Genomic DNA, 26,516 nt, shown 5'->3' on the forward strand with positions numbered 1-26,516 from the left:
GTAGCCTTTGGATTCACTGTGACTACGGTGTCACTTAAAGATATTACACCCCAATCACGCTGATAGGCCGCTTGGGTTTTTCCACGAAAACGTGCCGAATATTTCCAACAATCGTCCCGCTTTGTGAAAGCTACTTCAGAAAAACCAGCGAATACTGTTAGCATCATATAATGTGGCACCAAATTGCTCAGTGTTTACTTCTTCCTAGGAGAGGTGTAACAGAAATAATTGAGAAGCACTGTAGTAAGACAACATACGACATCTTCTGGAAAAGGAAGACGCCAGAGCAGGAGCAGCTGCCTTTTTTCTCCAGGAAACAAGCATGAGTCACTGTTTAGGAGTGAGACCATGAATCAAACTCTGTGAGAAATGTATAGCTGTCATTATACAATTCCATCCTGCTGTACATCTGAGGGTTTTCTTCAGGTTTTCCTCCACCGTAGCTACTCAAAGTGTGTATGTATGTATATATGTATGTATGCTTGCACAATGTCCATCGTTGTATGCCCACCAATGTGTATTATCAGCTCAAGGCTCCACCCAGATCCCTGACCAGGATGAACCATTTACAGAAGATGAATAAAGCAGTGCACTGCAAAAAATATCTGTCTAAATATAAAAAAGAAATGCTTAATTTAAGAAGATGCAGACAAAAAACAAGTCAAATTATCCTTGAGTGCAGTAAGAATAATTATACTGTGAAACATTTCTTGAAATAAGAAAACATATCTAGGTGTTAGAAAAAGAACAAAATGTTTAAAATAAGTATTAAAACAATTCCAAGCAGATTTAGTCTAATGAACTTAAAACTAGCTTGCTAATAATTTTTCTAAATTTGTGTGAAAAAGCTCTTAAAACCAGAGCTACTAAACTAGAGACTTGCTCTTAATTGAAGAATAGATATCATTATATATTCTGTCTTAAAATGAAATAAAGTATTTAAACTAAAAACAAGATTATTATTAAAACCAAGATCACACATACGTGCGTATTGTTGACTTTTAATTAATTTTAATTAAGTAATTACTTATTCAAATGAAGACTCTTGTAACACAGTAGTTACGATGCAAAAAGAAAGCAAAATCATAACTGGCTGCAACATAAAACATTATTAAATTTGTTTTGTCATTACATGAACACTGAAAGATATTCAGTATGAAAAATAAAATTACAGAACAATTTACTAAAAAGTAATTAAAGTATTTAACCAAAAAATAATAACCATAATGGATAATGTTTGGAAAGAGTGTACTGACTTAATACAACTGAATACAAACTCGATTCAATAATTTGCTATTAGGTTGTAAATAAATATGTTGACGTAAAACAAGCATTTGGAATAAATAATACTAGTGAACAAGTCCTAAGTGTGGGTATTGAGCATTTCTTTTACTGGGCAACCTTAGAACCAGTTATTACAGCTAAAATAAGGTTTTAAAAGATACAAGGCCTCAATTGATGAAAGCGCAGGTAAAATGATTAACTTTAAGCCTGACAAAGTACGAAAAAAAAGGATAAATATTCTTAAAACAATTATAATATTTTTACCGTCTGCTCTTGCATAGTATTTCATTCTTAAAATAAGATCAATACGATTTTTATGGCTAGAAATAAGATTGTAAGTCTTGATTAGATAATGATTTTTTGCAGTGTGAATAAACTTACTACATCCATATCCATGATGTGCAGACTGAGATACCATTAAGGTGAAAGAAACACACACAAAAAAAAAGGATAGATATCACTTAAAATCAGTACTGAGCAAAAAGAGAAAGAAAGGTATAGTCTTCTAAGGAAAGAATGAACTACGTTTCTAAAAAAACATCCATTTCTGCAGATGAATTCAGATTGCTATCACAAGAGTATCAGGACTCCGACTTCCAAATGCAGGGATTTGAGATTTATCGTTGCTGCATGTATGAATAATTTTGGCAAAGTTTGCACTTTGACAATCCTCTCAGGATGAGCCGGCTTTCATCTCAGAAAGCCCCAGACACAAAGGAATACATTAACTTTGTATTTCCAAAAATTGCATGCGCTACACCCTCTCTACAAAGGCATCACTATTCATAAAATTGAACATTCAGTTCCAGGGTTGAAACCTGTTCTGTTTTGAGCGGCTTGCAAAACTTGAGTCACGAGAGGAAATCAGCACGCTTGAAGGGGAAGCAAAGTGGTCTGGAAAGGGGTGGATGGCACAATGTATTGCGTAATCACTCACCTTTGCACGTGAAGCATTTGATATGGAAGTGCTTGTTCTGCACCCGTAACACCTCGCCCTTACATGGCTCGCCACACTTGTAGCACTGGATAGAAGGCTTCTCCTGGTGGTGATGAGAGTCATGCGAGTGGGTCGCTGAGGAAACCACAAAAAAAAGGCATGTTAGCATGGATTTCGTCTTGTCTTAACAAACATCAAATGGATGTCTGCATCCTCAAGGTTTGCCAAACTTTTTATTAAAAAATAAAACACAAGGCCTTGATTTCAAGTGTACATCAAGAACAAATAGACCCATTTAAAACACAGCCTTGGTAGAGCATGTTTATAACAAAGCAAAACTAAAAGACCTTGACCCACAGCTCTCTACACCAACACAGCAACCAGCAAAGAAATGTCAGATCTGCAACAGGAACCAGTGCCAAGCTTTTCCAATCCCCTGGGGATTCAGTGGAACACAGGCAGGCTCCAAATCACAATACATTTTAAACACGTTTATATACTCGTAAGCATTTGGCATTGACACCACGCACATGTACACGTCAATTGACTCCCAGGTGCATGACCTTCATGTACGTCCTCGAGGATTTTTATCAGCACAAGATCACTTCATGGCCTTTGAAGCTTGTGTTCATAAATATTCATGAGCACATGAATTTCCCCACCCGTCGTGTGCCACATCCCCCAGCTCCGTCCTGTCCCATGCTGTCTGAGCCAAAACAAAGCCTCAGTATGGAGCATAACAAGAAGACATGACCTTATCTCGATCTACCAGACATAGGGCTCTTCCAAATCTATTAGCATGCAGCAAAATGTTAAAAAATGACTACACTTAGGTACTGAAATATAACACAACCATAAATCATTTCAGGGCCTCACTGACTCAATATCTCACTGATAATTGGCCCAAGTATTGGTCATTGAAGCTTTAGCTAAGAAGTTATTACATGGACAAATGTTTGTGGACACCTGACCGTAAGATTAGTGATTTTTGAACATCCCCATTTACAAGAAACCCCATTTGCTCTTATGTACAATGCATCTTCATGGTACAGGGGCATTGTAATGCTGAAGCAGATTTGGGTCTCCTACTTCAAGTGAAGGGAAAATTCAATGTAACTGCATTCAAAGATGTCCTATATAATTATGTGCCTCCAAGTTTGTGCCAACAGTTCAGGGAAGAAACACATATGGCTGGAAAAATCGGGTGTCCCTATACTTTTGTCCATATAGTGTCACTGTCCATAAATCATTTATATAAAACCTATGTTAAATGTTAATCTGATCAGGAGTGTCAAATAATAGGGGGTGTGTGTGTGTGTGTGTATATATATATATATATATATATATATATATATATATATATATATATATATATATATATATATATATATATGCACAATGATTTCTAAAGTATCAATTCTTAAAGTAACTATGTTATGTATCAAAGACAACACGTATTATACTTCAAATGATTGATTCAAATGAATGGTTTCCAGTGTCTTCAGTGTCCAGTGTCAGGGTCAGGATTCAGTATCCAGTATTCCAGAATAAGTTATTTATCTTCAAGGGAGAAAAACAAGAGAAGCTCTTCAGGAACAACTCAATGTAGCTGCTATGATATTGTTTGGTCACATTTTATTCGTTAATTTCATGCACAACAATTGCAGAAAATGAAGGAATGGATGTTGTTTTTAGTGTCCAGGAACATAAGTATAGTTATAGTGTTCATTTAGTGGAATGCTAAAAAAGAATAAGAGAGATACTTGAGAGACATAAAAAAAATTCAGACAGAAAATGTCTTGACGCCTCTTGTTACACACCCAGAGATAAAACGTATTGAATTACAAATACTTCCTTAATGTATTTAAGTAGATTTTTCTGGTATCGGTATTTTACTTTACTATTTATTTTTCTGACAACGTTTTACTTTTACCCATTAAATTGTCACACAAATTTCTGTACTTTCTACTTCTTACATTTTCAATCCAGACTCGTTTCTTTACTTTGAAGATATTTGGTGACATGATCAATATTTGTTTCTTTTTTTTTTTTACTGCGCACCTTTTCAGCCTATGAACTTATTTCTTGTCATTGTCAATCTACCACTGGTGTATCATTTCCTGGCTATCACGCACCACAGATGTAGGCTAGACTGCAAAGCTGACAATGAGCAGGCAAAAAGCAACAATAAGTCTGGGGTTAATGTGGATGAGACAGAGGGAGTCAGCGAGAGAGAACAGAGACATTCCTGATCACCTGATCATCATCATCTTTTCTCAGCTTGTGTTCTATATGGTGGATGTTCAGCCTGAATACATTCATTAGATAACAAAATTTGGAATTCTTTCATATCAATATATTCACAAGTCCAGTTACCAGCGTGACACTAAAACATGAAGCAATGGCTACTTCAGTACATGTCAGAGCCCAAACTTTTTTACATTCACTTAAGTGAAGAGTCTTTTAAAACAAGTATCTGTACTTCTACTTGAGTGTAGAATGTGTGTACTTTTGCCATCTCTGGACACACCTCTTTCCACCAGCATTCACCCCTCCTCCAGCGAACATCTAATCCGGACCAAAAAACATGACATACAAAAAACTTTGCTACTGCAATATCCTACTATTCCCATCCATTACAGCACATTTCCACTAAGTCATCCTTAAAGATTCGGACGTGTTCAACTCAAAGGCAGGTTTTCTAACCAGAACACTCGTACAGGCTGTGGGTTTTATGGGCTGTGCATCAGCAAGGTGTTCAAAAGCAGTTTTGGTTAAAAACAAGCCGTCTCAGGACAGCCGACAATGGACTGCACCTATAAGGAGGGTGTGTTTCCATGGTTACGGCTGCGGGCCACCCCACTAGTATGTGTGTGCGTCCCATATAAAACCGCAGAGCTGCAACGCAGCAACGGCAGACGGGCAGGATTTATAGGGGTATCTGTAAAATTGCTTTAATCAGCTATTCGGTCATGATTGCTTATTAACATAACGTTTTAAGTCTTAAAGACTTTACCTGACTGGAGCAAAAAACGAGTCCATCCAAGACAATTTGTTCAAACTTCAAACGATTTGGAATCCAATGGCATAAATAACTGGTGAATACTGTACTATTATTTTTGATATATTTCTTTTAGGGGAAAAACCATTTTACCAACAAAAAAGAGCACTGCAGTATCTCTGACCATCACATCAACGCACTTGAGAAGTACTCCTCTTTTTTGCTATCACTCAAAAGAACCATCAGAGACACGCCATCATTGAATGAAGTTGCGAGAAATAAAACAGCTGTATGAAGACTTCATGATACATACACACACTCCATACTCCACACTCACACACACACACACACACACATCACCTTTCTTCTTGACCATGACCATCAGCAGTGGGATGAAGCCTGAATGATAATCCGTCCCGATGCTTCAATAGAAATGGAGGAAATTGAAGATGTGAACCAGCTATGCATGAACAAGGCAGTGGGCATCAATGCAATGTGCTTCCTTCCTGACTCCCTGTGCTTCTTTCTCTCTACCTTTCTCTCTTTCTTCCCCCTCTCCCTCCCTCCCTAATTTCCTCCATCCATTCACTGGTCCATCCCTCCCTCCCTCCTCTCTCTCTCTCTCTCTCTCTCTCTCTCTCTCTCTCTCTCTCTCTCTCTCTCTCTCTCCCTCTGTGGGCTCACCCATGTCTCGCTGCAGTATCGGGGTTGCAGGGGCTGCCATGTGACAAGACCAGAATATGCTTCACAAACACACACCTCTTAAAGGGCACACACATTTGGAGCTTAGAAGCAGGGAAGGATATTTATGCAAGACACAATGTATTGTTACCTCACATGCAACATTTTATAACACACAGAACATTAAGAAAAACAGGAGGTGCTGTACAATTCGACATATTTAAATGTATATTTCATTAATATGCAAACTGAATATGTGTGTCTATATAAAATGGAAGTCTGAAGGAGTGGAGTTGATGGTAATAGATTTATTTTGCACCTCCAATGTGGTTTAACCTGCTAAACCTTCAAGCCACTTCAAGATCAGTGGTTGGATATGCATATTAATACAACCGAAGGTATATATTTGCAGATTATTAATAAGGTTATAAGGGCTCTTAATAGGAATATTCTATTACAAATTTACAAAAGAGGTGCATCTGAGTCATCTATACATAGAAGTAAGGTTAGTACGTATAGTTTGTTTAAAGTATCACTCTCATAATCTATAAAGGGTTTGTGATTTTTTTACCATTAAATCCTGTAAATTTGACTTTAGCTGGCTTTTTGAATAAGAAAGACCAATCTAGTCACCATTGCTTTTATATACTGTAGATGTGCTTCATTTGGCCCGAAAAGAATTGACCCGTTTTTGCTCTGTGCTACATCCTTTTTCTCTCACAAGGCTCATCAATAACTTTTTTAGCCTCGAATAACTACACAGCAATAAACAATCGTCGGATTATGACTCATCATATTTATATAATGTGGATGCACTTTTGAACTGAGCTGAACTTCAAGAACTATTCCATTAGCTGAACTATTCACTACTTCAACTCTCACTCTCTGTGTTTTAGAGAACTAAATGAATACTTCTGTACTCCGAATAAAAAAAGGTAAAATAAAAATTGTATTTGCATAGCACTATTAGCAGTGGACACTGACCGAAATCAGCTTTATAAATAAAATATAACTATATATTTTGGCATCATAAATGAATCCCTTTAAATTGATGTATGTAATAAGCAAGGCTAGCAAAACCTTCCTGCTATAAGGAAGAAATCTTGAGAGGAACCAGAACAAAAAAGGGAACCCATTTTTATCACGGTGCCACCAAATGCCCATTCATTATACTGTAGGTCCATCATTGTTGACCAATCGCAAACCATTCATGGCATTTGAAGCCATAAGCCCTTGTAGCAATTACATTTGGCAGATGCTTTTATCCATAACGGTTTACATTTTTTTAATCTCATTGCAGCTATGGGGTTAAGGGCCTTGCTCAGGGGACAAGGAGGGGCAGCATGGTGTGGCTGGGATTTCAACTCACGACCTTCGACTCCAAAGACCAATGCCGTACATTAATTACAGTCCAAATCCATTTAAATGGTTCTTGAGTTTAACCCTCCACAGTAAACTCATGGAGCTGTCATAAAAATAATCAAGCACAGTGATCTTGTTTGCGTTTGCCATCCGTCCAAACACAGAAGAAGAGCTATGGTATACAGTGGTCCCCCGGGAACTGGGAACTTCCGAGTTCCGAAAATCTGTGAATTTTGGACGCACCCCCACAGCCCCTATGGTACCTTAGTGAATTCGTCTAGACATTATGTCACTTTAATACAATAATGTGTTTTAAACATTTTTAATTAAATTTGTTAGTGAAAACGGTTTCAAATGTTATTCCTAACGTTTCTGAACATTCGGTCCCGCTGCAGATTTCCGTGAATTTTAAGATAATCCGCAACTTGCTGTTAGTTAGGTTCCAAATGAGAACCCGCAGATTTTCCGAGCCGCGAGTTCTGAACCGCGAAATATAGGGGCTATAGGAGTTTTGTGTGGCATTATGTCAAATTAGCTTTTTTTTCCTCCCTTTTTTTGTTTTGTTCCAATACACACAAAGGGAGTAAATATGTGTATAGCAAAACATGTGTTAATGCAATACTTTTCTGTGAGAAATACTTGATCCTGGTAATAACAGCTAATCTCTGATTGGTGCCTGTGAAATTGACTTTCCAAATCTCTTTGCCCCACTGCAGTAACAGTAAACAGTAATAATGCAGGAATTTGGATCGTTAATAATGTGTATGCGAGATGGGCAAATCGATGGTCCAAACACGACCACTAATATCTGGAACAATGTGTTCTAATGCTAAAATGACTTTAAAATTGGAATAAACAAAGTGTTCCAGCATGGGCTTGCATGCTTCTGGGTTGTCTTGAACTCTAATCCTCAAGGGGTAATGGGTTGAAGGATGTAGTGTCATCATAGATCACCATGTTTACATGCAATGCAGCAAGGTTTGCATGAATAAGTAAGTGTAATTCAAACCAAATAGCACAATTTCAGAGTCCCCTGGTTGTCAGGGTCCGTATAGGTTTAGTCTGTGCTCATACTTTTTCTCCGACTTCCAAAATTCAAGCCAGAGGTTGACATGCAGGGAAGAAAAAGGATAAGGTGTTGAACTATTGACCAGAAGGTTGTGAGTTCAAATCCCAGCTCCACCAAGCTGCATTGCTGGACCTTTGAGCAAGGCCCTTAATCCTTGCCTGCTTGGGTGTATAAATGAGATCATGGTAAGTTGCTTTGAATACGAGTGTCTGCCAAATGTAAATACTTAAATGATCAGCTATTCTAAATACGTGTTAAAAGATTAACACGTTTTGTTTCTGCAATAAATGGTGATGGATTCACACCCACTGTTTACCATTTTAGCCACAAAATTCACTCTGGTTACTAGTAATAGTTCTCCCTGTGCCCATTTGGCATCCCGGCAGGTTCTCGCTTGGACCGAATAGGTAAACCGTTATTATCATTTTATTATTAAAATGGCAAAACTAATTTGCCAAAAACTAATTGGCCAGAGCAGCCTGTTCTTGCTTGTTTCTCGACAACGTGACAAATTTGTATTTTATTAACTTCAGATGAGAGAAAAAAAAAGCTTCAGTTGAGGGAACTAACAGTACCTCCACCAATTCCATTCCAAAGGTTTAGCTTCTGATTATTTTTCCATTACCACAGACTACAACAATAAATCGCTAAATCATACAGAAATGTATTTGCCTCCGTTGGTTTACTTCTGATTATGTGTACATATTTATATTTATTATTTATTAAGCTATTAACCGGATCAGTAACAATAAAGAAGGCTGCATGTAAATGTACCCTGTGTAAACAAGATAGAGCAAACATATAACACACAGCTCCATCAGCAGGAAAGAGGAGGAAATAATGCAACCTACAGCAATACCAACTCGAGTAAAGTGCATAAGAGAACCATTAATAAAAAAACATTGGACGGAAGAGATGAAGATGGAGCCAGAGATGGAAAACCCAGCCAAAGAACATTAGCGTCTATGCTGTACTCAGCATGAAAATTAGGGCACCATACTGAAAGCTAATTGTGGGTAAAGGACGGGTGGATGAAGTGTCTGGATTGGTAGATCATGCATGAACAAAGGGTTGTGGTTTTAGGTTGAACTGGGATAGTGCATGGCCTTTAGGTTCTTGCTTTAAAGCAAGTAAATGGAATAAAATCAAACAATACCTGCAGGCATAGGCTTTGGCAAACAAATGGAAAGTGGAAGCTCAGACAGAGTAACAAAGATGTACAGGACTATTTACCGGCTTAAAATATAATTGTAAAAAGCATCCTTTTGCCAGGTAGTGAAAAAAATGTATTGCAAAGACAGCTAATCAGAAATGCATACACACCACAGTGCAAAGAAAAAATCACTAATCATTACTTTTCCAGTAGCCAAACGTTTTGGACTGTTTTCAAGCCATATTGTGTGTTTTTTGAAAAGTAGTTGGGATGTAAATTCTGCTGAGACTTGGCAATGCTGAAGAAATAACACTTTAAAAATTGAGTTTCTCACCGTACCTGTAGCCAGATGAGCTTCATGAGTGTGATGCTGGAATATACCTTGGGTGGCATGCAAGGGCATAATCAACAAACACATTTTTTAATCACAAACAAAGTGATTGCTTACTGTAATTAATCCATCCACCAGGATGTTTTTTTTATTATGAGAAAACTCATGAGAACCCAGTGAATCCTAAATACCAATTTTAAGATAGACTATCTATCAGATGTCACCATTAGAGCTCTGTCACCCCAATTGAGACCTATAAACTTCATCTACAGCTGATGGCCAGACAGAATGCATTGTTTAAGTGCCCATGAGGATGCATCATAAGCTCTTTGCCCTCCCTTAAGAGAATCACAGCGCAGATCTTTATGATTATCTCTAAGGATGCGATCAGATAATGCTGACATGGCATACATTTCTAAGGCTTTATGACTGGGACACTGTGAAAGGAAAAAACAAACCCTTTTATATGGTCAGACCCGGGAAGAGTAAATTTAAAGCATTAAGTAAACCAATCATCCACACCCAATTACTGGAGTATGTGCCAGCACTTTTAGAACTTATAGTAAAGTTGGATCAGGATATAATACAAGAGCACCACCAGACCAGAGCGAGAAAACATGCGACACGTTCAGGATACAGACAAACAAAAGTCTATTATTCATTGTATATTGCATAAAATAACCAAAATAGCATCTAGATTTTAATTCAGCCACGGGTTGCTCATGGAGAAAATTCTGCTCATGGTGAAAATTCAGCTCTCTAAACACCATGATGGACAGAAGAACAGCGCCCAGGAGCTGCATAATATTGCATTGTTAACATGTGAGTAAATGCTGAGCAAGATCCAAAGCACTATATACCTAAAATTGATTTTTTTTTTATCTATAATCCACATATTCTCAATTACATCCTGCCACTTTACTCTAAATCGAACAAACCGAGCAGCTAAATGACCACATCAGGAGCGTCCCAAATAGTTGACCTTGATCGGCCATTATTACATTATTTCTTATTGTGTTGCTGAAAATGTATATACTACTAATGAATTCTAGGTTTTATGATTAGCAGTACATTTTACTGCTAAGCAAGGATTGTGAATTGCTTTTACTCCTATGTTTCCATACGCTTTCAAAGAATTTCAAAGCAACATGCTTTTTGTGTGTCTGAGATCGATCTCGGTTTAGTGCAATGTAACTACTTTCCACATCTCATTCAGAAACACGATTCCATGTGCAAGGCGGAACACATTAAGCAGCCATCCACTACTAAAGATATAAAGCGTAACGCTTTGCTCTTCACCATTATATGTGGTTGTGCAGCAGATGTCTGCTCCAGGTCTGCATCCATTATCTCGTTATCAACTCCCCAATTTTTTTGGACAATGGCATTTTGGAACACTTCCATCCCATTACCTCGTTTCCCAAGAAGCGCTGCCCCTCCTCATTCACAAAAGTCACATGACCCTCGTTGCCCGTGTGTGAACGCTGAAATGACGCAGGGTTACCACCCATAGTAGACCATTGTCCAATGACAGCTTAGTTTTTTGTCCCTTTCATACGACTGCAACTTGCTTATGATGCCAATGTTTTAAATTATTCCTAAATGCTTTTACTTCATCCATTTCTAGTTACACTTAAAGCTGTGGAATGTCCATGACACAAGTTAATCCTTTATCACTTATGCTAAAGCAGCTATACACCACTGTTAGCTCAGGAGCCCGTCTTTCTACCTCTCGTTCAAAGTAAAATATAAAAATAAATCAAAGCTTGTTATGGAAACAAGAAATTGGAAAGCCGATCATAAAGCCATCACCCAAATGACACTGAAACTGGAGACTCTTTCTGCATTTATGAATGGGATTCTATTACATTTGTTGCTTAAACCATTTAAGTTCATTAAAATTGTTAACACTGAAACGATATTAGAATAAAGGCATTTTCTTTTAAGTGCATTTCAATATCAAAACCAGCAGTGAACAAATCACTTTTTGGTTATTTACTATTAAGTGGTAGGGGGAGTGGTAGCCTAGTGGTGAAAGCTGTGGGTTACTGCTCGGAAGGTCAAGGGTTCAAGCCCGGTATCAACCAAGCGGCAATTCTTGGGCCCTTGAGTAAGGCCCTTCACCCTTTGTGCTCCAGGTAAGCTAAATTGTCTCTGACCCCAGGTTCTGAACAAGCTGGGATATGAAAAGAATTTCACTGTGCTGTAACGTATGTGACAAATAAAGGCTATTCTATGGTATAAGTTTTTAATTAGTTTATTTCTGGGGGTCCACACAAAAAAACTCCATATAAGGCAAAAGGAAAAGTGGCTACTTAATAGTGGCAGAGCATTTGGTAAAACATCCAGTAATACAGCTCAGCCATTGCAGTGTGTAGCGATACCAAAGGCTACCAGAGATACCTAATAACTAACTCTTGCTCCTGTTATTGTGCAATATATTTCTTTAGTCCTAAATAAAAATAGTTACATTCCTTCTACACATAGAAACATTTGTATGATGATTGAACGTATTTCAGATTTCAGACGACCCAAAAACACTGCAATGAATGCATATGTATTTATTTAGATATATAAAAGGCACAAACGTTGTATTCCAGTAGCCAGTCGTTGTAATACGAATGAAAATAGTAGAAATGGAGTTGTTTCTCGTGCTGTTCCACTACATGAACAGTCCTCAGGGAACATCGAGGAGAGGAAACAAGGTTCACTGGAGATGCTGTGTTGAGTCGTCTTTTCGAATTTTCCATCACATGGCAGACTCGTAAATGATGAAGCGTTTCCATGCAATAAAAACACTAATTTAGGTACCTAAAAATAAACAAAACTTGAACCAAGAAAGGGTAAGATGGAGACGAGGACAAATGCGCCGGTGATTGCTCTTATTTCGTCTCCGCTCACCGAGACCTCCATTTAATCAGCTAGCATCAATTCTACTGCAGAGATTTAGGGACAGCTCCCAAACAACAGGGAATACATACACACACACCAAAAAATTGAGATGTACGCACGCACGCGCACACACGCTTGTCAAGTTCAGGCTCTCGTATACACGTTTGCAGCTTTTTCCCCAGATGCCTTACCATCAAGTCCGAAGCACGAGGTGATTTTTTGGGCGTAGTTGCACAAGCCGTCGTACGCAGGCTGCTGAACTGCACTCCTTTCCCCCATCTCTGCTGAGATGTAAACACAGAGCGTGCTCACTCACACTCTCCCAGGACGGCCTTGGCAGGGCATTCTGAGCATCCGTGCTCATCAATAATTCAGCCACGCACGCACACACACACACACATGCACGCTCAGAGCTACAAACACCACTCAGGAAAGTGCTGAGATGCTGCGTCCTTGCTGTGTGCGTTCTAGTGGCAGTAAGGTACAGGTAGTGAAGAGCAGGCTGGCGCAGAGGAAGGGTGGGGTTTTTACAGGAACAGCACTGCTAATGCTAGGCTATCGACCCACCTCCATACACGCACACACACACACACAAAGCATGCTCAGGAAGAAGTAGGGCAATTGCTAGTCTAAATTTGAATTAGTATTCCAAGTCTTACATCGCAGACCTACGTGGAGAAAGGAACCGAATGTAATTGAGCAAATGTCATCATTATAGTTGGTTGTAAATCCATGGCAGTCAATTACAGTGTAAAGTCTGGAACCCTTAGACATACATCATCAGATGCTGCTTTTTGGGGGGTCTTGGGTTACTTTCAAAGTATGATTTCCAGTCGTTGTCAATTTGTATTCTAATCCATAAATACAACGGAAGTTTATTTGATGCTATTTGTTACAGAATTGTATCGTATTTTAGGTCTTCTTTTGATGATTGGCTTTTTACACAGACAGACCAACCACCTCGACTGTGTTCTTGATCTTGAGCTATCGTCAGCGACGTTTTTAGGCATAGGCAAACCAAGCGGTCGCTTAGGGCGCAACCAGATGGGGGCACACCAGTAAGCATCCCCTGCCTATTTAAAGAAATAAAAAAGATGACAAATATTTTCATTATTAATATCATAAGAAATGATCTTAAATTGTACATTGCTAGACAGCAAGCTGGTGTCCAAGTATTTACAGACTTGACTATGTAATCTAGCTAGTTTTTAATACAGTTTGAGTGTTTTTTTTTTATTAAGTATTAATTCTTTGTTTTATCATAATAGAAACCCAACCAACCTCCATGCTCTTCTCAGCTCTCCAATTCCACTAGAAACCGATCCCCCAATAGATTTGCCTCCGGAAATATCACATTGCCATATTTTCTGGCTCAATCTAACTGGTTTACAAGACTGAATTATTAATATTACACCTTCCGTTTTTTTTTTTTTTAGACAGCATATGAAAAATTATAGATATACATAAACATACACATGTGTATGTATGATATATACACACACACACACACACACACACACACACACAGTATATTATGGCTTGATAAATATCTGAAAAATAGCCACACTTACATTTAAAAATATAGATATTTTTTGAAAGCTAATACTTATTCATTAAACTGTGTTCAGGAAATAAGACATTGAACATTTTGTTCTCATTCACCCTCACCTTCATTTTTTTGCTAGTCACTATTTCCCTCCACGACCACAGATCCAATGGTCACTCGGACAAGATGGACACTTTGCACTGGCGGCAGATTCATTAGAAATGGTTGATCTACTACCTGAAGTTCCTACTTTAAGTCATTGTTGTTTACTAACCTGCTTGCATGAAAAAAAACACCAGTTTCTACATTATTGCTTAACATCTGACTTGAGCAAGTGAACCTGGACACTTCTTGAAAAAACATTGATCAAAGAAGTAATCATCTGCACCTTTGTCATGAACTACTGAAAAACAAAACTGTAGTGTTACTGTAGTAAGGACATCTAGTGGCCTCCATGTGGAAAACATAACCTGTTCACCAGTCTTACCTTAAAGGTTCTTTTACACTATTGAACCCCTTCAAAGCAGGGGTCACCAACATATTGCCCCAGGGGTCACCCGCAAGGACCACATGAGTCGCCCGTGGGCCTTTTTTAAAAAAAGCTCACCATAGCGCCACTTACCAGTGAGCTGCATCTAAATTTTTTTGTTGCTATCCTTTTTTTAAATCTGTCACGGGTATAGACCAAGAATCGGAAACCAGATTATGGTTAAACACCTTGTCTTTATTTAGCCTGAACATATACAAGGCAGAGGCTTGAGGAGAAGTACGTACCAGAGAGCGGGTATAAACAGTAATGCGGGTAGAATCCGTAATGCGGGTAGTCCAGGGATGAGAACCATTAAAGGCAAACCTATCTTGAGCGCTTCCTCCAAAAGCTTCGAAGTACAGTGAATACTAGTGGTAGGAAGTCCAGTAGATCTATCATAGCAACGAGTAGATCCGACTGTGAGTGAGGTGGCACCGGGACCTTATAAAGGGGAGAGGTAATGGGGAACAGGTGTAGGTGATTAGAGCAGGGAGAGGCTGAATGAGAGTTAGAGCCTTGGAGAAATGCGTGGCTGTTGGTTCCCTTACAAAATCACACTTGCATTGGTGTGAATTTAAAAATGACAATATTAAAATATAGATGACTAGATATAGATGAATATCAATAATTATTAATAATAACATAATTAAAGGTAAATTGAGCAAATTTGTCATTTCAGAAGTGTGTATCAAACTGGTAGCCCTTCACAATAATCCATACCCAAGAAGTAGCTCTCAGTTCCAAAAAGGTTGGTGGCCCCTGCTTTAAAAAATATTTATCTTGCTGTATATGTGTATAGTAGCAAAGAAAAAAGTAACTATGAATGGAAACCTGTGGTCAAACACAGGGGGTGTTCACATATAGTAGATTTGTCCAAAGTTAACCTAAACTAGATTCTGAAGACCCTACCATTGTCTACAAGTCCATATGCTAGAAGTGAGATATGTTCAAGTGGTGTAGCCAGAAGGCTGGTTTTTATGGATATCTCAGGGCACCGTTTACCTTACAACCAATTAAGCAATTTAAAATCCTAACCTCTGGTCCACGACTGCCACTGGGATCAAGATAGAGTCATATCTGGATAACCTGCTTCTGCAAGTCCTCAGCAAGGACCAAGGCGGTCAGAGTCAAAGTTACAAGGTACATACCATTGACAGATTTTCCTTCGATACTCACAGGCATCAAGATGCTGTCTCTGGATGACCTGTCCACCTATAGTTGGATCACTAGAGACAGATGTTATGGAAAGTGTCCCAGAAAAGAGCTCCCCAACACCAAGAATTAGGGGCGTAACGGTACACAAAATTCAGAAATTCGGTTCAATCAAGAAATGCAAAACATAAAATTACTTATTTTATTTTTGGGAGGGCATGGTGGCGACTAAACACACTTGCGGTCCACCACTTAATATGTACATTAGGAAACCTAAATTTTAACTTTGTTCCAGACATAAAACAAGAACTGCATTCAGTACGCGTGCACCAATTCCGAACAAGTGCACCGTTACACCCTTATCAAGAAGCTGACTAACTCATGTGGCATGGAAAGGATATGCATGTGGTGCCAAAGACATCGGAAAAACCCCTCAGCTTGCTTGAATTAATGGGTTTTAACCATTCACCTGGAGATGAACTCGCTTGGTCAACAGGCATTTCAAGGTATTTCTAACGCAAGAAGTTGGGTTGGGGTTGGGTCTGGTACCACCGAGGTAATGGGGTCTCAACCATCAGAATGGCACAAAAGGGCAAATGTCTCATCACCTTGTGCAGAATCTCCTCCGGTAGCCCTACTCACAGCAAGTCTTACTGCCCCATTGTGTGTGCCTTGTTGAGGACATTTGCAGTTCTTAAAGGGTTTTTATACAGTGTGTGCTTGTGTTTTTCCAGACTATTCCCCATGTTAGAAAAAAAGGAAAAGGCAATTTGAAAAGACTAAATCTAAAACAGTTTTAAATAATACAAAATTCAGACTTCTTGGAGAAAATGATATTTTAATTGGGACGGAAAGTTTAAGAAACCTTTTATTTTTCCCTTAAAGATATAAAATTGATGAAAGGTGCAACACGATGTGTTTGATGCTGAATCACAATGTCCAGCGTACAGTAAGTCAGTGGGGGATGGGGCATAAGAGTGCAACCGATACGAGATCATCCCTACTTTAAAGGAACAAGATGGTGAGCAAGCAACACAATGATCTACGCAACAGCTCGATGCTGCATTATGGCAGTGACTTTTTGACATCGTGTGTCGGAGTGATGCAACGTCGCGAGAAAGTACGTCAAGCAGAACAGTGTCTGGTCTGAATGAATGAAAAATAAAAAACGCTAATGGAATTGCATTCGGTGGCTTTCTACTCATTACTACTCACAAAACATCACCATAAGAAGTTAAATGTAAGACTCGGACTCACAAAGAGCATAAATCGCATCCTCCACTGCCCTCTAATAAGGCATGTGTCACATCTAGGCATGTTAATGGTTTTTGAGGAACATTTCTAGGTCGCATTTCGTGCAGCAAATAAAAATTTGGCAGGCAGCACCAATTTTTTTTTCCACTTACAGCTTTACTATACGCATAGTTCAAACGACAATAGTGTTTCGTATGCTGATATAACAAGGTCTTAAAGCAGCAAGTTATTTGGAACATGTTTTAATTGCATCCGAACTGAAAACGATCACGAGGAGTCTAACGATCTCCAATGTTCCAAGTCTGGAGAACATCTTTTCTTTTGTTTTCATATCTAGCCCCTGCCTTATAAGAGCCTTAATACCTGGCAACCGAGAGGTTAAAAAGTATGTAGTTGAGGAAAGGAAAAAAAAAAAAGTGATGGAAACAAAATGGGGATACATTTCTTTCCTCCTAGAAAAGGCGTTCGCATGCATTTTACATCATGTACACATATATACAGTATTAAAGAAAACCTCTTGGGAACGTTTATGGTATAAAATGTGCAAGATGATGAAATTAGGATCTTTACAATAAACAAGACACGAACACAACAACAGGTACTCAAGGAAAGAAATTAGGGAAAAACAACAAGTCTTTGCATGTGATTACCCAAAAGAACAATGGAGTCTAGTGTAAATGTAAAATCGTACATCAGTTTGCAGGAAAGATGTTCTAAAGGTCCAAAGGAAATAATAAAAAAAAAAGTATAAAATAGGCATGTGTTGGTAATCAAAACCGAATAGTATCTCAGCATGTTTATTAGTACTCACATTTGGGCAAGCTTTTACTATTTGTTATGTTTAATGTATTGCAAATTTCAGTGTGACTCCAAAATCCTCGCCTTTACTTTAGGAGCACAAACGCTGTGGTGTGGGAGAAAGAAAACACTTTGCTGAGTGGTCAACATCCTATCGATGATGATTTTGTCTATAAAAGCACACCCAGTTATGCTGTAATCTTTAAATATTACAGAACTGATCAACAAACACATGCCTAGATCAAAAGTTAGGGGGAAAACTTTAACTGTTCCCTTAAAAACAGGACTTAATCAATACACAAAACCAGCTTCACAGGAAACTTCAGTATTGTAAAAGTTTTTTCCCCCCTGTGAAATGCATAAGAAAAAAAAAGTCCACTGGACAACACTATTGCTGGTGTATGTTTCGTTAAAAGCTGATGAGGAGGGGAAAAATAAATCCGCCCGATGTTTTGTAATAATACTGAAACTATAAGACATCAAACAGCAAATCTTTACCTCGAATAAATTACTGTGAAACACGTAAAAGTGACATGAACAGCTAAATCCTAGCTAAGTACAAGGCACACACAAATACGCATGGCATAAATTAACATACACACGTGTAAGGCAATGCAGCTGAAAAAGGAAAGGTTTTCCGAACACTGTCGGGGACGTGACGCACGGTCCTCCGAGGACGCTCCAGTGAAATCTCATGTGCAAAACGTGCGCGGTCCGAATTAAACATTCCGTGTTACGCCTTTTTTTTCTATTTAACCAATGAAACAGGGATCAGAACTGAGGAAAAATGTTTTTAAGCAGGGCTGGATTTTTTCTTTTCTTTCTTTTTTTTTTTTTTTAAGCACAGTTCGATTTCTGATCCTGAGTTATCAAAAGATCAACATTACAGATAATGGTTTCGGTTGCATATGCATTATTAAATACACAAGATTATCATTTGGTATCATTTCTCCACCCCAACAAAAAAAAAATTATAGAAGCACATGATCTGTTGCTGTAACAACAGCTTATTAAAATTAAACTTTCGCATTAAAATTTATCACTTTAGATAAAGAGCAGATTTTTTTTTTTTTTTGGTTAGCATCTCGTATATCAATCATTTCAATTCTGACATTGGGTATAATTTACGCTCTTTCAAAACTTCTTGGACAAGAATAAATTATAAGTGTGTTTCTATCCAAAGTGAAACACGCTGTGGCTTTAAAAAAAAAAAAAAAAAAAAAAAAGAAGCTGAAAGTCTGCAGGTTTGTGTGCAAAACCAGAGGAAAACTAAAAAAGAAATATATTATAAAATAAGCCAGAGGAACAATTAAAGGCAAATTTGTAAAATTTAACATAAAATAGCAAAATAAACAAAAAGTTTAAAAAAAAAAGAAACAAAAAGAAAAAGGTGATTTGAATGAGGGATAAAACACAAGCATATGAGTGCTACTACAAATCACCTTTCACCTTCACACTTGTCCAAGTTTTGACCTGTGGGCTTTTTCCTCCATCCTGATCTCTCCTGCATGTTCTCAGATAGGTGAGTGTAGACCCTCTGGATCTTCACAGGTGGTGGTGAATCTGTGCCGGTTTCCCACTTTGGGTCAAGTCTGAACTGTGCCATTGATGCGTGTATCCAGGTCAAAGTGAGCAAAAGTTCATGGGGATGAAGAAGCAGAAGTGTGGAACTTGACAAATGCAATGGCAGCCAGCTCTTTACAGAACTCCTCCAGGACAATGACACCCTCCAGCAAGGTCACATGATCGACACTGTGGTTTAAAAAAAAAACAAACAAAAAAAAAAAACACACACCAGAGATACAATGATCTACTGTCAACTAAAATATCATGCCAAAAAATAAAACCTTTAGGACATACTAAATTGGTTCAGCACTTGCTGGAAATCTGTACTACCTTGATCCTTCAGGCTCCATCCCGAGCAGCCTCTTCCTCACTAGCAGCAGTTTAGGGTTGAAATCTGAAATACGGTGGATCCTCAACATCAGATCTCCCACCACCTGACAAGCATCAAGAGGAACCATTTGTTTATTAAATACTACAAAGCTCACACAAGCACCACTTAGATTTCAATGTTGTTCTGAGCAAAAACGTTGGATCAACAACGATACCCTGACGATGACTGAGAACAGGGATCTACAGCCAGGTGCGAGATTGATGTAAGGGTCCAGCAGATACTCGTGCAGGTGAGGATGGGGCAACAAAGACAGCTTCGATAGCACTGATGTCACCTGCAAGTTGACATCGTACGGCTAGAAAAGCGGAGAAAGGAAGTCAAGAGAAATCAGTTTAAACAGCTGCACTGCTCGCTGTTGTAAAATAAAGAACTCGGCCATACGTTGCATAAATCAGTATAATAAGAATGAACATGCTCATCATTAATTATTATACAATATTCAAGATGAAATGATGCAAGTTAATAAACACTGACATTAATAAGATTCATGTAAAAATCACATTAACGCTTACTTGGTCTAGGATACGTCCCATTCTGTCAAACAGCACTTTAAGGAAGTGTCCCTCGAAGAAGGGGATGTCCAGGTTACACTTCTCAATAGGCTTCGGGCTGCTGCGCCATTCCCACTTCAGGCAGATGACGCAGAAGTCTCGGAACTGGGGGCACACAAATTAAAATATAGCTCTTCATCCAGTCACATTTGATTCGTCTTGTGCTGTATGATCGTCTTGAAAAACCCACGCTGGAAAAAGCATTATATTAAAACACTACACGAACAACGACCTAAGCAGAGGTTTCACGCTGACCTGTCGGTGCGCGTCTCTCAGGTACGTGTCGTATCCGGTGCCTTCGACTTGATAAGACGATTTAGCTTCATCCGGAACCAAGCATAAGAAACTGAGCAAAGGACAAAGGTAGAGAAATTCCATTAAAAGTCTCAAAATATTCCATGTTCATCAAATCACGATACAGCTTCATTTCCACATACGCACCTGTTCACAATTTTGTGAACCTCTGTTTTCCCATCAGGCTTTGTGTGCTCTGTGCTAGGTGGAGGCGAGCAGCTCAGCCAATCAGGGCTCGACAGCTTGGTATCTGGAGACAGGTCTGAGAACAGCGGGTCCTCTTCCAAATCACTAAAGGCACAGACAAGCAACGGCACTCATACGAACACTTCAATTAACAATAGTTTGTGCACACACTCCACAAAAATAAGAACAGTTGAGCCAAAATGCTTATGTATATACAATCTGGGGTAATCAGGATGCCATGTGAAAGAAAAAAAAAAACTACTTGTGTGCCAGTGCTGGATGAATAGAAATGACCATCATCAGCCAGGAAAATGAACTAAATAGAGATTAACTGCATGCAGTTAAAAAGTCTGTTCCGACAGATTCAGCTAAAACACTAGCCGGACACTTTAACTGCTGATGCGCTCAGATCTCTTACATGGCGTCGTGCGGCTGCCCGTTCTCCAAGTGCTCGCGGTCCTCGCGCTCGTCTTGCGCCTTGTTCTCGATGTAGTTGCGTTCGTCGATGTTGCGCAGCACCAAGTTGTGCAGGACATGCTGGCACGGTTTCTGCAGCAACTGCTCGAACAGCCGCAGGGTCATGATGCTGATCTGCACACAGAAAATCATTCAGTTAGCCTCAAACACTAGGACAGAATTGTAATTGCTTCCGAAACAACTAAGGCGTCAGTAACACAGCGGTTTTAGAAGAAAAATAAATTTCTCATGACAGACGCAATTCTAGAGCTATGACTGCATGTGTACCTCGTCTGATAGGTGGTCACAGTGCCCTATGAGCCTGTGCCTCAACGGATTCTGAGTAATGCTGGCCAGCGTCTCAGGACCGACTTCTGCTCCCAACAGGAAGCACACTGTCTCCTGCAGCAAGGCCTCTGATGTCACCTGTCTGATGATCCTGTTCAATAGTGCTGTGGAGGTCAGGATGCCCACCTCTGACCTACACACACACACACACACACACACACACGCACACGTATTATATTTGTTCATTTTTAAACAGTAATATTTGTACTTTCCCATCTCCTTTGCCACCCTTAACTGCTCAGATAATTGTAATAATTGCTTGTCAAATGCCATACATTTTAATTGCAAAACTATTTTTGTCCAGGTTTCTGTTCAATTGGTACGGTGGCCGAGAAGTACAAAGCAATTGAACAAATCAGAAAACAAAATAAATCCAAAAACAATAAAAAAATTACAAAATACAACGACAATTCAGACAAACAGCCTGTTGTACTTCCTGTATATTTTAAATAACGTGTCTCATCCAATGAGCAGTAAGTATTCCATTCGCAAACTATACCTACCTTTTCTGGTTTGTCCGAATTGTCGTTTTTTCTGATTTGTTTATGCGTTTTCGGTTTTGTTAATTTGTTTTCTGATTTGTTTTACACGTATGTATATCTGATATTATTGCGTAAGTCACTTACGTTTGCATGAGCTGGGGCTCCATCACAGGTACAAAGAAGCGTTCTCTCACCGATTGAGCCAAAGCTGTTGCCGCTGTCTGAAGATCAACATAAAAAAAAAAAAAATGTATATACATGCTTTAAGTCCTATGGTAACATTTTTCAGGTTGTTTCCCCCCGAATCATGATTACCTTCTGTGCCTCTTTGATGAGCTGATCGCAGTAGTCTAGCCAGGAGAGGAATGAAATGAGCGCTCGCTTCCCTGTGAAAGCAGCGGCGTCTTCCTTCAAGTTGTACACGTCCAGGCTGTGAGGGAAAAAAAGAAATGTAAAGAGTACATATAGGCGGTAATACAAAACAAAACTGAATCAGAAATGCGTTTGGGAGAATAACCCACCCCCAGTTGACGGACTCGACAGTTTCGATATCGAGCGGGTCCATAGACTGAGGGAGCGCCTGGTAGAACGAGGCCAGGCGAGCCGTGAGCAGCTCACACAGCTCCGTGCTTTCTGTAAGCGTCTTAGCGGCTGCAGGCTCGGGCAAGCTGACCAGCAGCATCAGGCCCTCGCACGCCTTCACCACCACACGAGAGTCCTGTGTGGAGGCGGAACATGCAGTGTTATTAAAAGAGAGATTTTAAAATGATGGTGTGTTTTCGAATGATTGAGAGGCCGACTCACTGGGCTCTTGGTCAGGTTGAGCAGAGAGCTGACCAGGTTGTAATTGCTGCTGTTGTTCGCGCTGTTGGCGTGTATCTCAGCTCCGGCTCCCCCCACAGCGCCGCCAGTGTCGCCCCCTGCCCTGGCGCTCTGCTGCTGACCTGTATCCGGAGACGACGGATCGTCTTTTGGCCTGTCAGCGTCTGACTCTTTGTCCTCGCATCGTTTTACTTTATTCTGCACAGAGTTGCAACGAGATGCATTACTGATGTCTTAGTAGAGCATTTAAATTATTGCGTAGGTACAGACGGACCTTTTGTAGTTGCCAGACTACACACAAACAAAACACTAGACTACAAGACTACAGAAGGAGCAATAAAGCGCTCCTTCTGCGATTCTTGCTGTATCTCCGCAAGAGTGACAAAACAGAGACCTCTGAGCTGCAATTTCATCTTCAGGAAAGGGGGCGAAGTCTGCAAGAGCCAAATCTGGTGAGTAGGGTGGGTGCGGAAGTAAGATCGCGTTTTCAGCGAGAAGACGTGGTAATGCACGTGGTCAGAATGTACACAGGATGATGTCTTTTGGTACACTGACTTATGAAGGTCGGTGTGCCCTGTGACTGTGTGTGCAGCCTTGTGCTGCCATCTGTTGGCATGTTACAAAACTAGTCTCGACTTTCTGAAAACACCTCGTATCTAGAAGACAAGACGCTTACCTCCAAAAAGAAGTTAACCAGGTAGGGGTCTTGTTTGAGCTTGGAACAGACTATGCAGAGAAACTGGATCTCTTCGTTCTCGGTAGGACCAGCCAGAACCTCGCCACACAGACGGATCAGTTTCTGTGGAATGCAAACGCTTTAGAAACTTCAGTGAGATCAGGTGACATTTTCCTGCATTAATGTGATTTCCCTGATTACACTGTCTCTGCTTTCCTTCGGACAAATTAGTTACCTTGTGCGTTCACTTACACACTACATGAGAAAGAACTTGCGCGTGAACCCAACAGTAACCCCGTCGGCTCACCTGTACAGGTCTGTGCACGTTGATGTGAGGCAGGAGCGGCTGGCGAATCCGACCCAGGAGTTTGGTGTAGAAGGTCAGGACCATCTGCTTCATACCAGGTGGACACTATGAACAAAATGTAAGTAACAAAATACTCAGTCAAGGGGGGGGGAGGCAATTTGATGCTTCTATAGAAGGAGCCTGATTCGACTACTAATCTCACAGTCGAATCTTCACAGAGGGGTTACGTAACAAGGACCATAACATTTTGGTTATATGGGGGTGCTCGATATCTGATTTAACGTCCGTGAATAAACGTGACACCGGTGGGGAGGGGTGGTGTGACTTTTATTCACGGACGTTACAATTTTTTTTGTAAATCCTTAGTTGGGATCACCCCGAACTCAGTCACCCTCAGGGACCATTTTACAATCTAACCAGAGCTCCAGGTCAATTGAGAGTGAGATGTTTCCAGAATAAGTATCCAGATAATTCCACTTTCCACTCTGTGTAGTGAGACGTACCACCACCACCACTGGCAAAAAAACAGTACTTACATCCGCCTTGCCCAGAGTGTAGAGAGTCTCCAGGATCTTGTGATGCAGCAGGTACTCCATGCAGGGACCCGTCTCACCCGACTCCCTCTCTCCTTCCTCCTGAATCACGATGTCCAGCATCTGCTCCAGGTGGGAAGGGATGTTAGTGTCCGTTACCGGGGCTTTATCATCTGCGAAAAACAGGACCCAATACGATATAATGTGTTGCGGTTTGATTAGTATCATCAGTAATGCAGATTATATTGCGTCAGCTTGCACGCTGTGGCACGTAAATACATGAACACGTCAGCTCATGCATTATTACAGGAAAACAAATATTACCTGAAGTCTCTATGTAGTAATGAGTGATGGCTTTCCAGTGGTACACAAAGTCTTCCTGCAAGGGCAGTGATGGAGCAAGCTGCAAAATATATTGGATGTACATAAATATATAACCCAATCTTTTATCTTTTGGATAGCAAATGCGAAAAATATTTTTTGTTTGTTTTTAAGTCAAACCTTGTATACATTCTCATTGCTAGTCAGGACAAAAGGTGTATAAACATACTGTATATACATTAGCATAGTAAGGCTGGTTCACTCTCAAATACACTCAATCCGCCTTCCTTCGGAGACTACACAGAGCATTATCAGACACCTCATCCACACTAGGTAGTGCACTACACGCAGCAGATGAGACGCTATTTGGGATTCGTCCCGCGACTCCCATATACCCGCGGCCGTCTATTAGCGTTGAATAACTACGTTTTGAATAAGAATTTGTCACCTAGTGAACCAGTCATAGTTAATAACTAACATTATTAAGGTTAATAAATAGACAAGTAAATAAATAAATAACCATTTTAGTTAGTTTAGTGGACGCATCTACGGTGAAAAGCGTAGCCTGGAAATGAGCACTGGTTCAATCCCAAATTGCTCCCTTTTTAATCAAAGGGGGCAAAAGACCGCTAGATGTTCATATCCTCGTACAGCTTGCGTAGTGCACTATGGAGCCAAAAGGGCGCGATTTGGGATTCGCCCCATGTCCGAACAGCTAGCTTAGGAAGTATATGTGGAAATCGATCAAGATGTCACCTAGTTGTGAGTGTAGCTGCGTGCTAGAAGAACATATTCATATAGTTAATCTATATATAAAGTAATTGAACAGACAGAGAAAAATATCGTGTATTCATATAAAGCTTTGTGAAGGAGTCGTGAAGGTAAGCTAGGCAGGTAGCCTGTGGCTAGTTTCGGTTAGCTAGATAGCAAGGCCCTTCTGCCCTGGGCTTTGTCCGCACAATAGAGGGGAAAAAACCCATGCTCACCGCTTCCACTGCATGTTGCAGGATCGAGGTGAATTTGGAGAACATCTTGTTCTTGGACTGGACGAGTTTTTCCCGAGAAGACCGAGAGAACTCCTCTATCTTCTTCTTTCGGTTTCCGCCGCCGCGATCCAGATTGCAGCTTTCATAAAGCAAGCTCTTACGCAAGAAATAAAAAACGAACAGAACCCGAAAATACTGGGAAAACTTAGCGTCTGAATTCCAAACACGTGTTTATTTCAGTAAACATCCCCAGTAAACACAACTTCACCAGCTAAAGCCACCGTGGCGTTTTCATGGCCAAAACCAAGAATCAATCCCATTCGAAGACACCAGAGCGCGCCAGTGAGCTCACAAAGCACTGTTGTCAGCGTCAGAGGAGTACACAATGGCTCGATTCCAAATACCTCTACACTACCTATATTTGTGCACTATATAGGGTGGTGAATGATAACTTGTACATAGTAACGCACTTCATATAATAAAAAGTTATTTGGGATTCGGCCAATGAATATGTATACATATAGGAGTGTAAAATAATGCTTGATTCATGTTTCATTGTTTTTCCCTGATTATATATCAATATATTTTTATTTCAAAACTTTATACAT

At 39.8% G+C, this 26,516-nt stretch overlaps 2 protein-coding genes across 15 annotated transcripts in view; both read right to left on the reverse strand.

Moving 5' to 3' along the window:
- Positions 1-15,279, reverse strand: part of ablim1a (actin binding LIM protein 1a) — a 35,390-nt gene extending 20,111 nt beyond the window's left edge. The window contains exons 1-3 of one of the 14 annotated variants that reach the window (XM_046876183.1): positions 15,031-15,279; positions 12,902-13,783; positions 2,222-2,356 (exon numbers count right to left, since the gene is read on the reverse strand). In XM_046876183.1, the coding sequence (XP_046732139.1) occupies positions 2,222-2,356; positions 12,902-12,989 (223 nt within the window). In that variant the 5' untranslated portion in view covers positions 12,990-13,783; positions 15,031-15,279. Of the gene's footprint in view, positions 1-2,221; positions 2,357-2,578; positions 2,598-5,582; positions 5,756-12,901; positions 13,784-15,030 lie in introns of those variants that run through there. The other 13 variants (XM_046876146.1, XM_046876192.1, XM_046876137.1 and 10 more) reach the window with 13 other exon arrangements.
- Positions 15,280-16,758: 1,479 nt separating this feature from the next.
- Positions 16,759-26,256, reverse strand: fhip2a (FHF complex subunit HOOK interacting protein 2). The gene is made up of 17 exons (XM_046877570.1): positions 25,909-26,256; positions 24,926-25,004; positions 24,605-24,774; positions 24,069-24,173; positions 23,762-23,884; positions 23,068-23,283; positions 22,785-22,981; positions 22,579-22,693; positions 22,408-22,484; positions 21,722-21,914; positions 21,396-21,568; positions 20,939-21,082; positions 20,753-20,843; positions 20,459-20,602; positions 20,101-20,241; positions 19,886-19,989; positions 16,759-19,741 (listed from the first exon to the last, which is right to left on the reverse strand). The coding sequence occupies exons 1-17, from the start codon at positions 25,951-25,953 to the stop codon at positions 19,630-19,632; spliced, it is 2,229 nt and encodes a 742-aa protein (XP_046733526.1). The 5' UTR covers positions 25,954-26,256; the 3' UTR covers positions 16,759-19,629.
- Between the last annotated feature and the right edge of the window lie 260 nt (positions 26,257-26,516).

Source organism: Silurus meridionalis, chromosome 2 (assembly GCF_014805685.1).
Source record: "Silurus meridionalis isolate SWU-2019-XX chromosome 2, ASM1480568v1, whole genome shotgun sequence".
Classification (NCBI taxonomy): Eukaryota; Metazoa; Chordata; class Actinopteri; order Siluriformes; family Siluridae; genus Silurus; species Silurus meridionalis.

Bases quoted from the DNA above. Each gene is read 5' to 3' on its own strand.
- fhip2a (XM_046877570.1), bottom strand. From the start codon at position 25,953: ATGTTCTCCAAATTCACCTCGATCCTGCAACATGCAGTGGAAGCG. The intron at 23,885-24,068 runs GTGAGCCGACGG...TGCATTCCACAG, and splicing joins ACGTGCACAGACCTGTACAG to AAACTGATCCGTCTGTGTGG. The intron at 21,915-22,407 runs GTAAGTGACTTA...GTGTGTGTGTAG, and splicing joins GAGCCCCAGCTCATGCAAAC to GTCAGAGGTGGGCATCCTGA.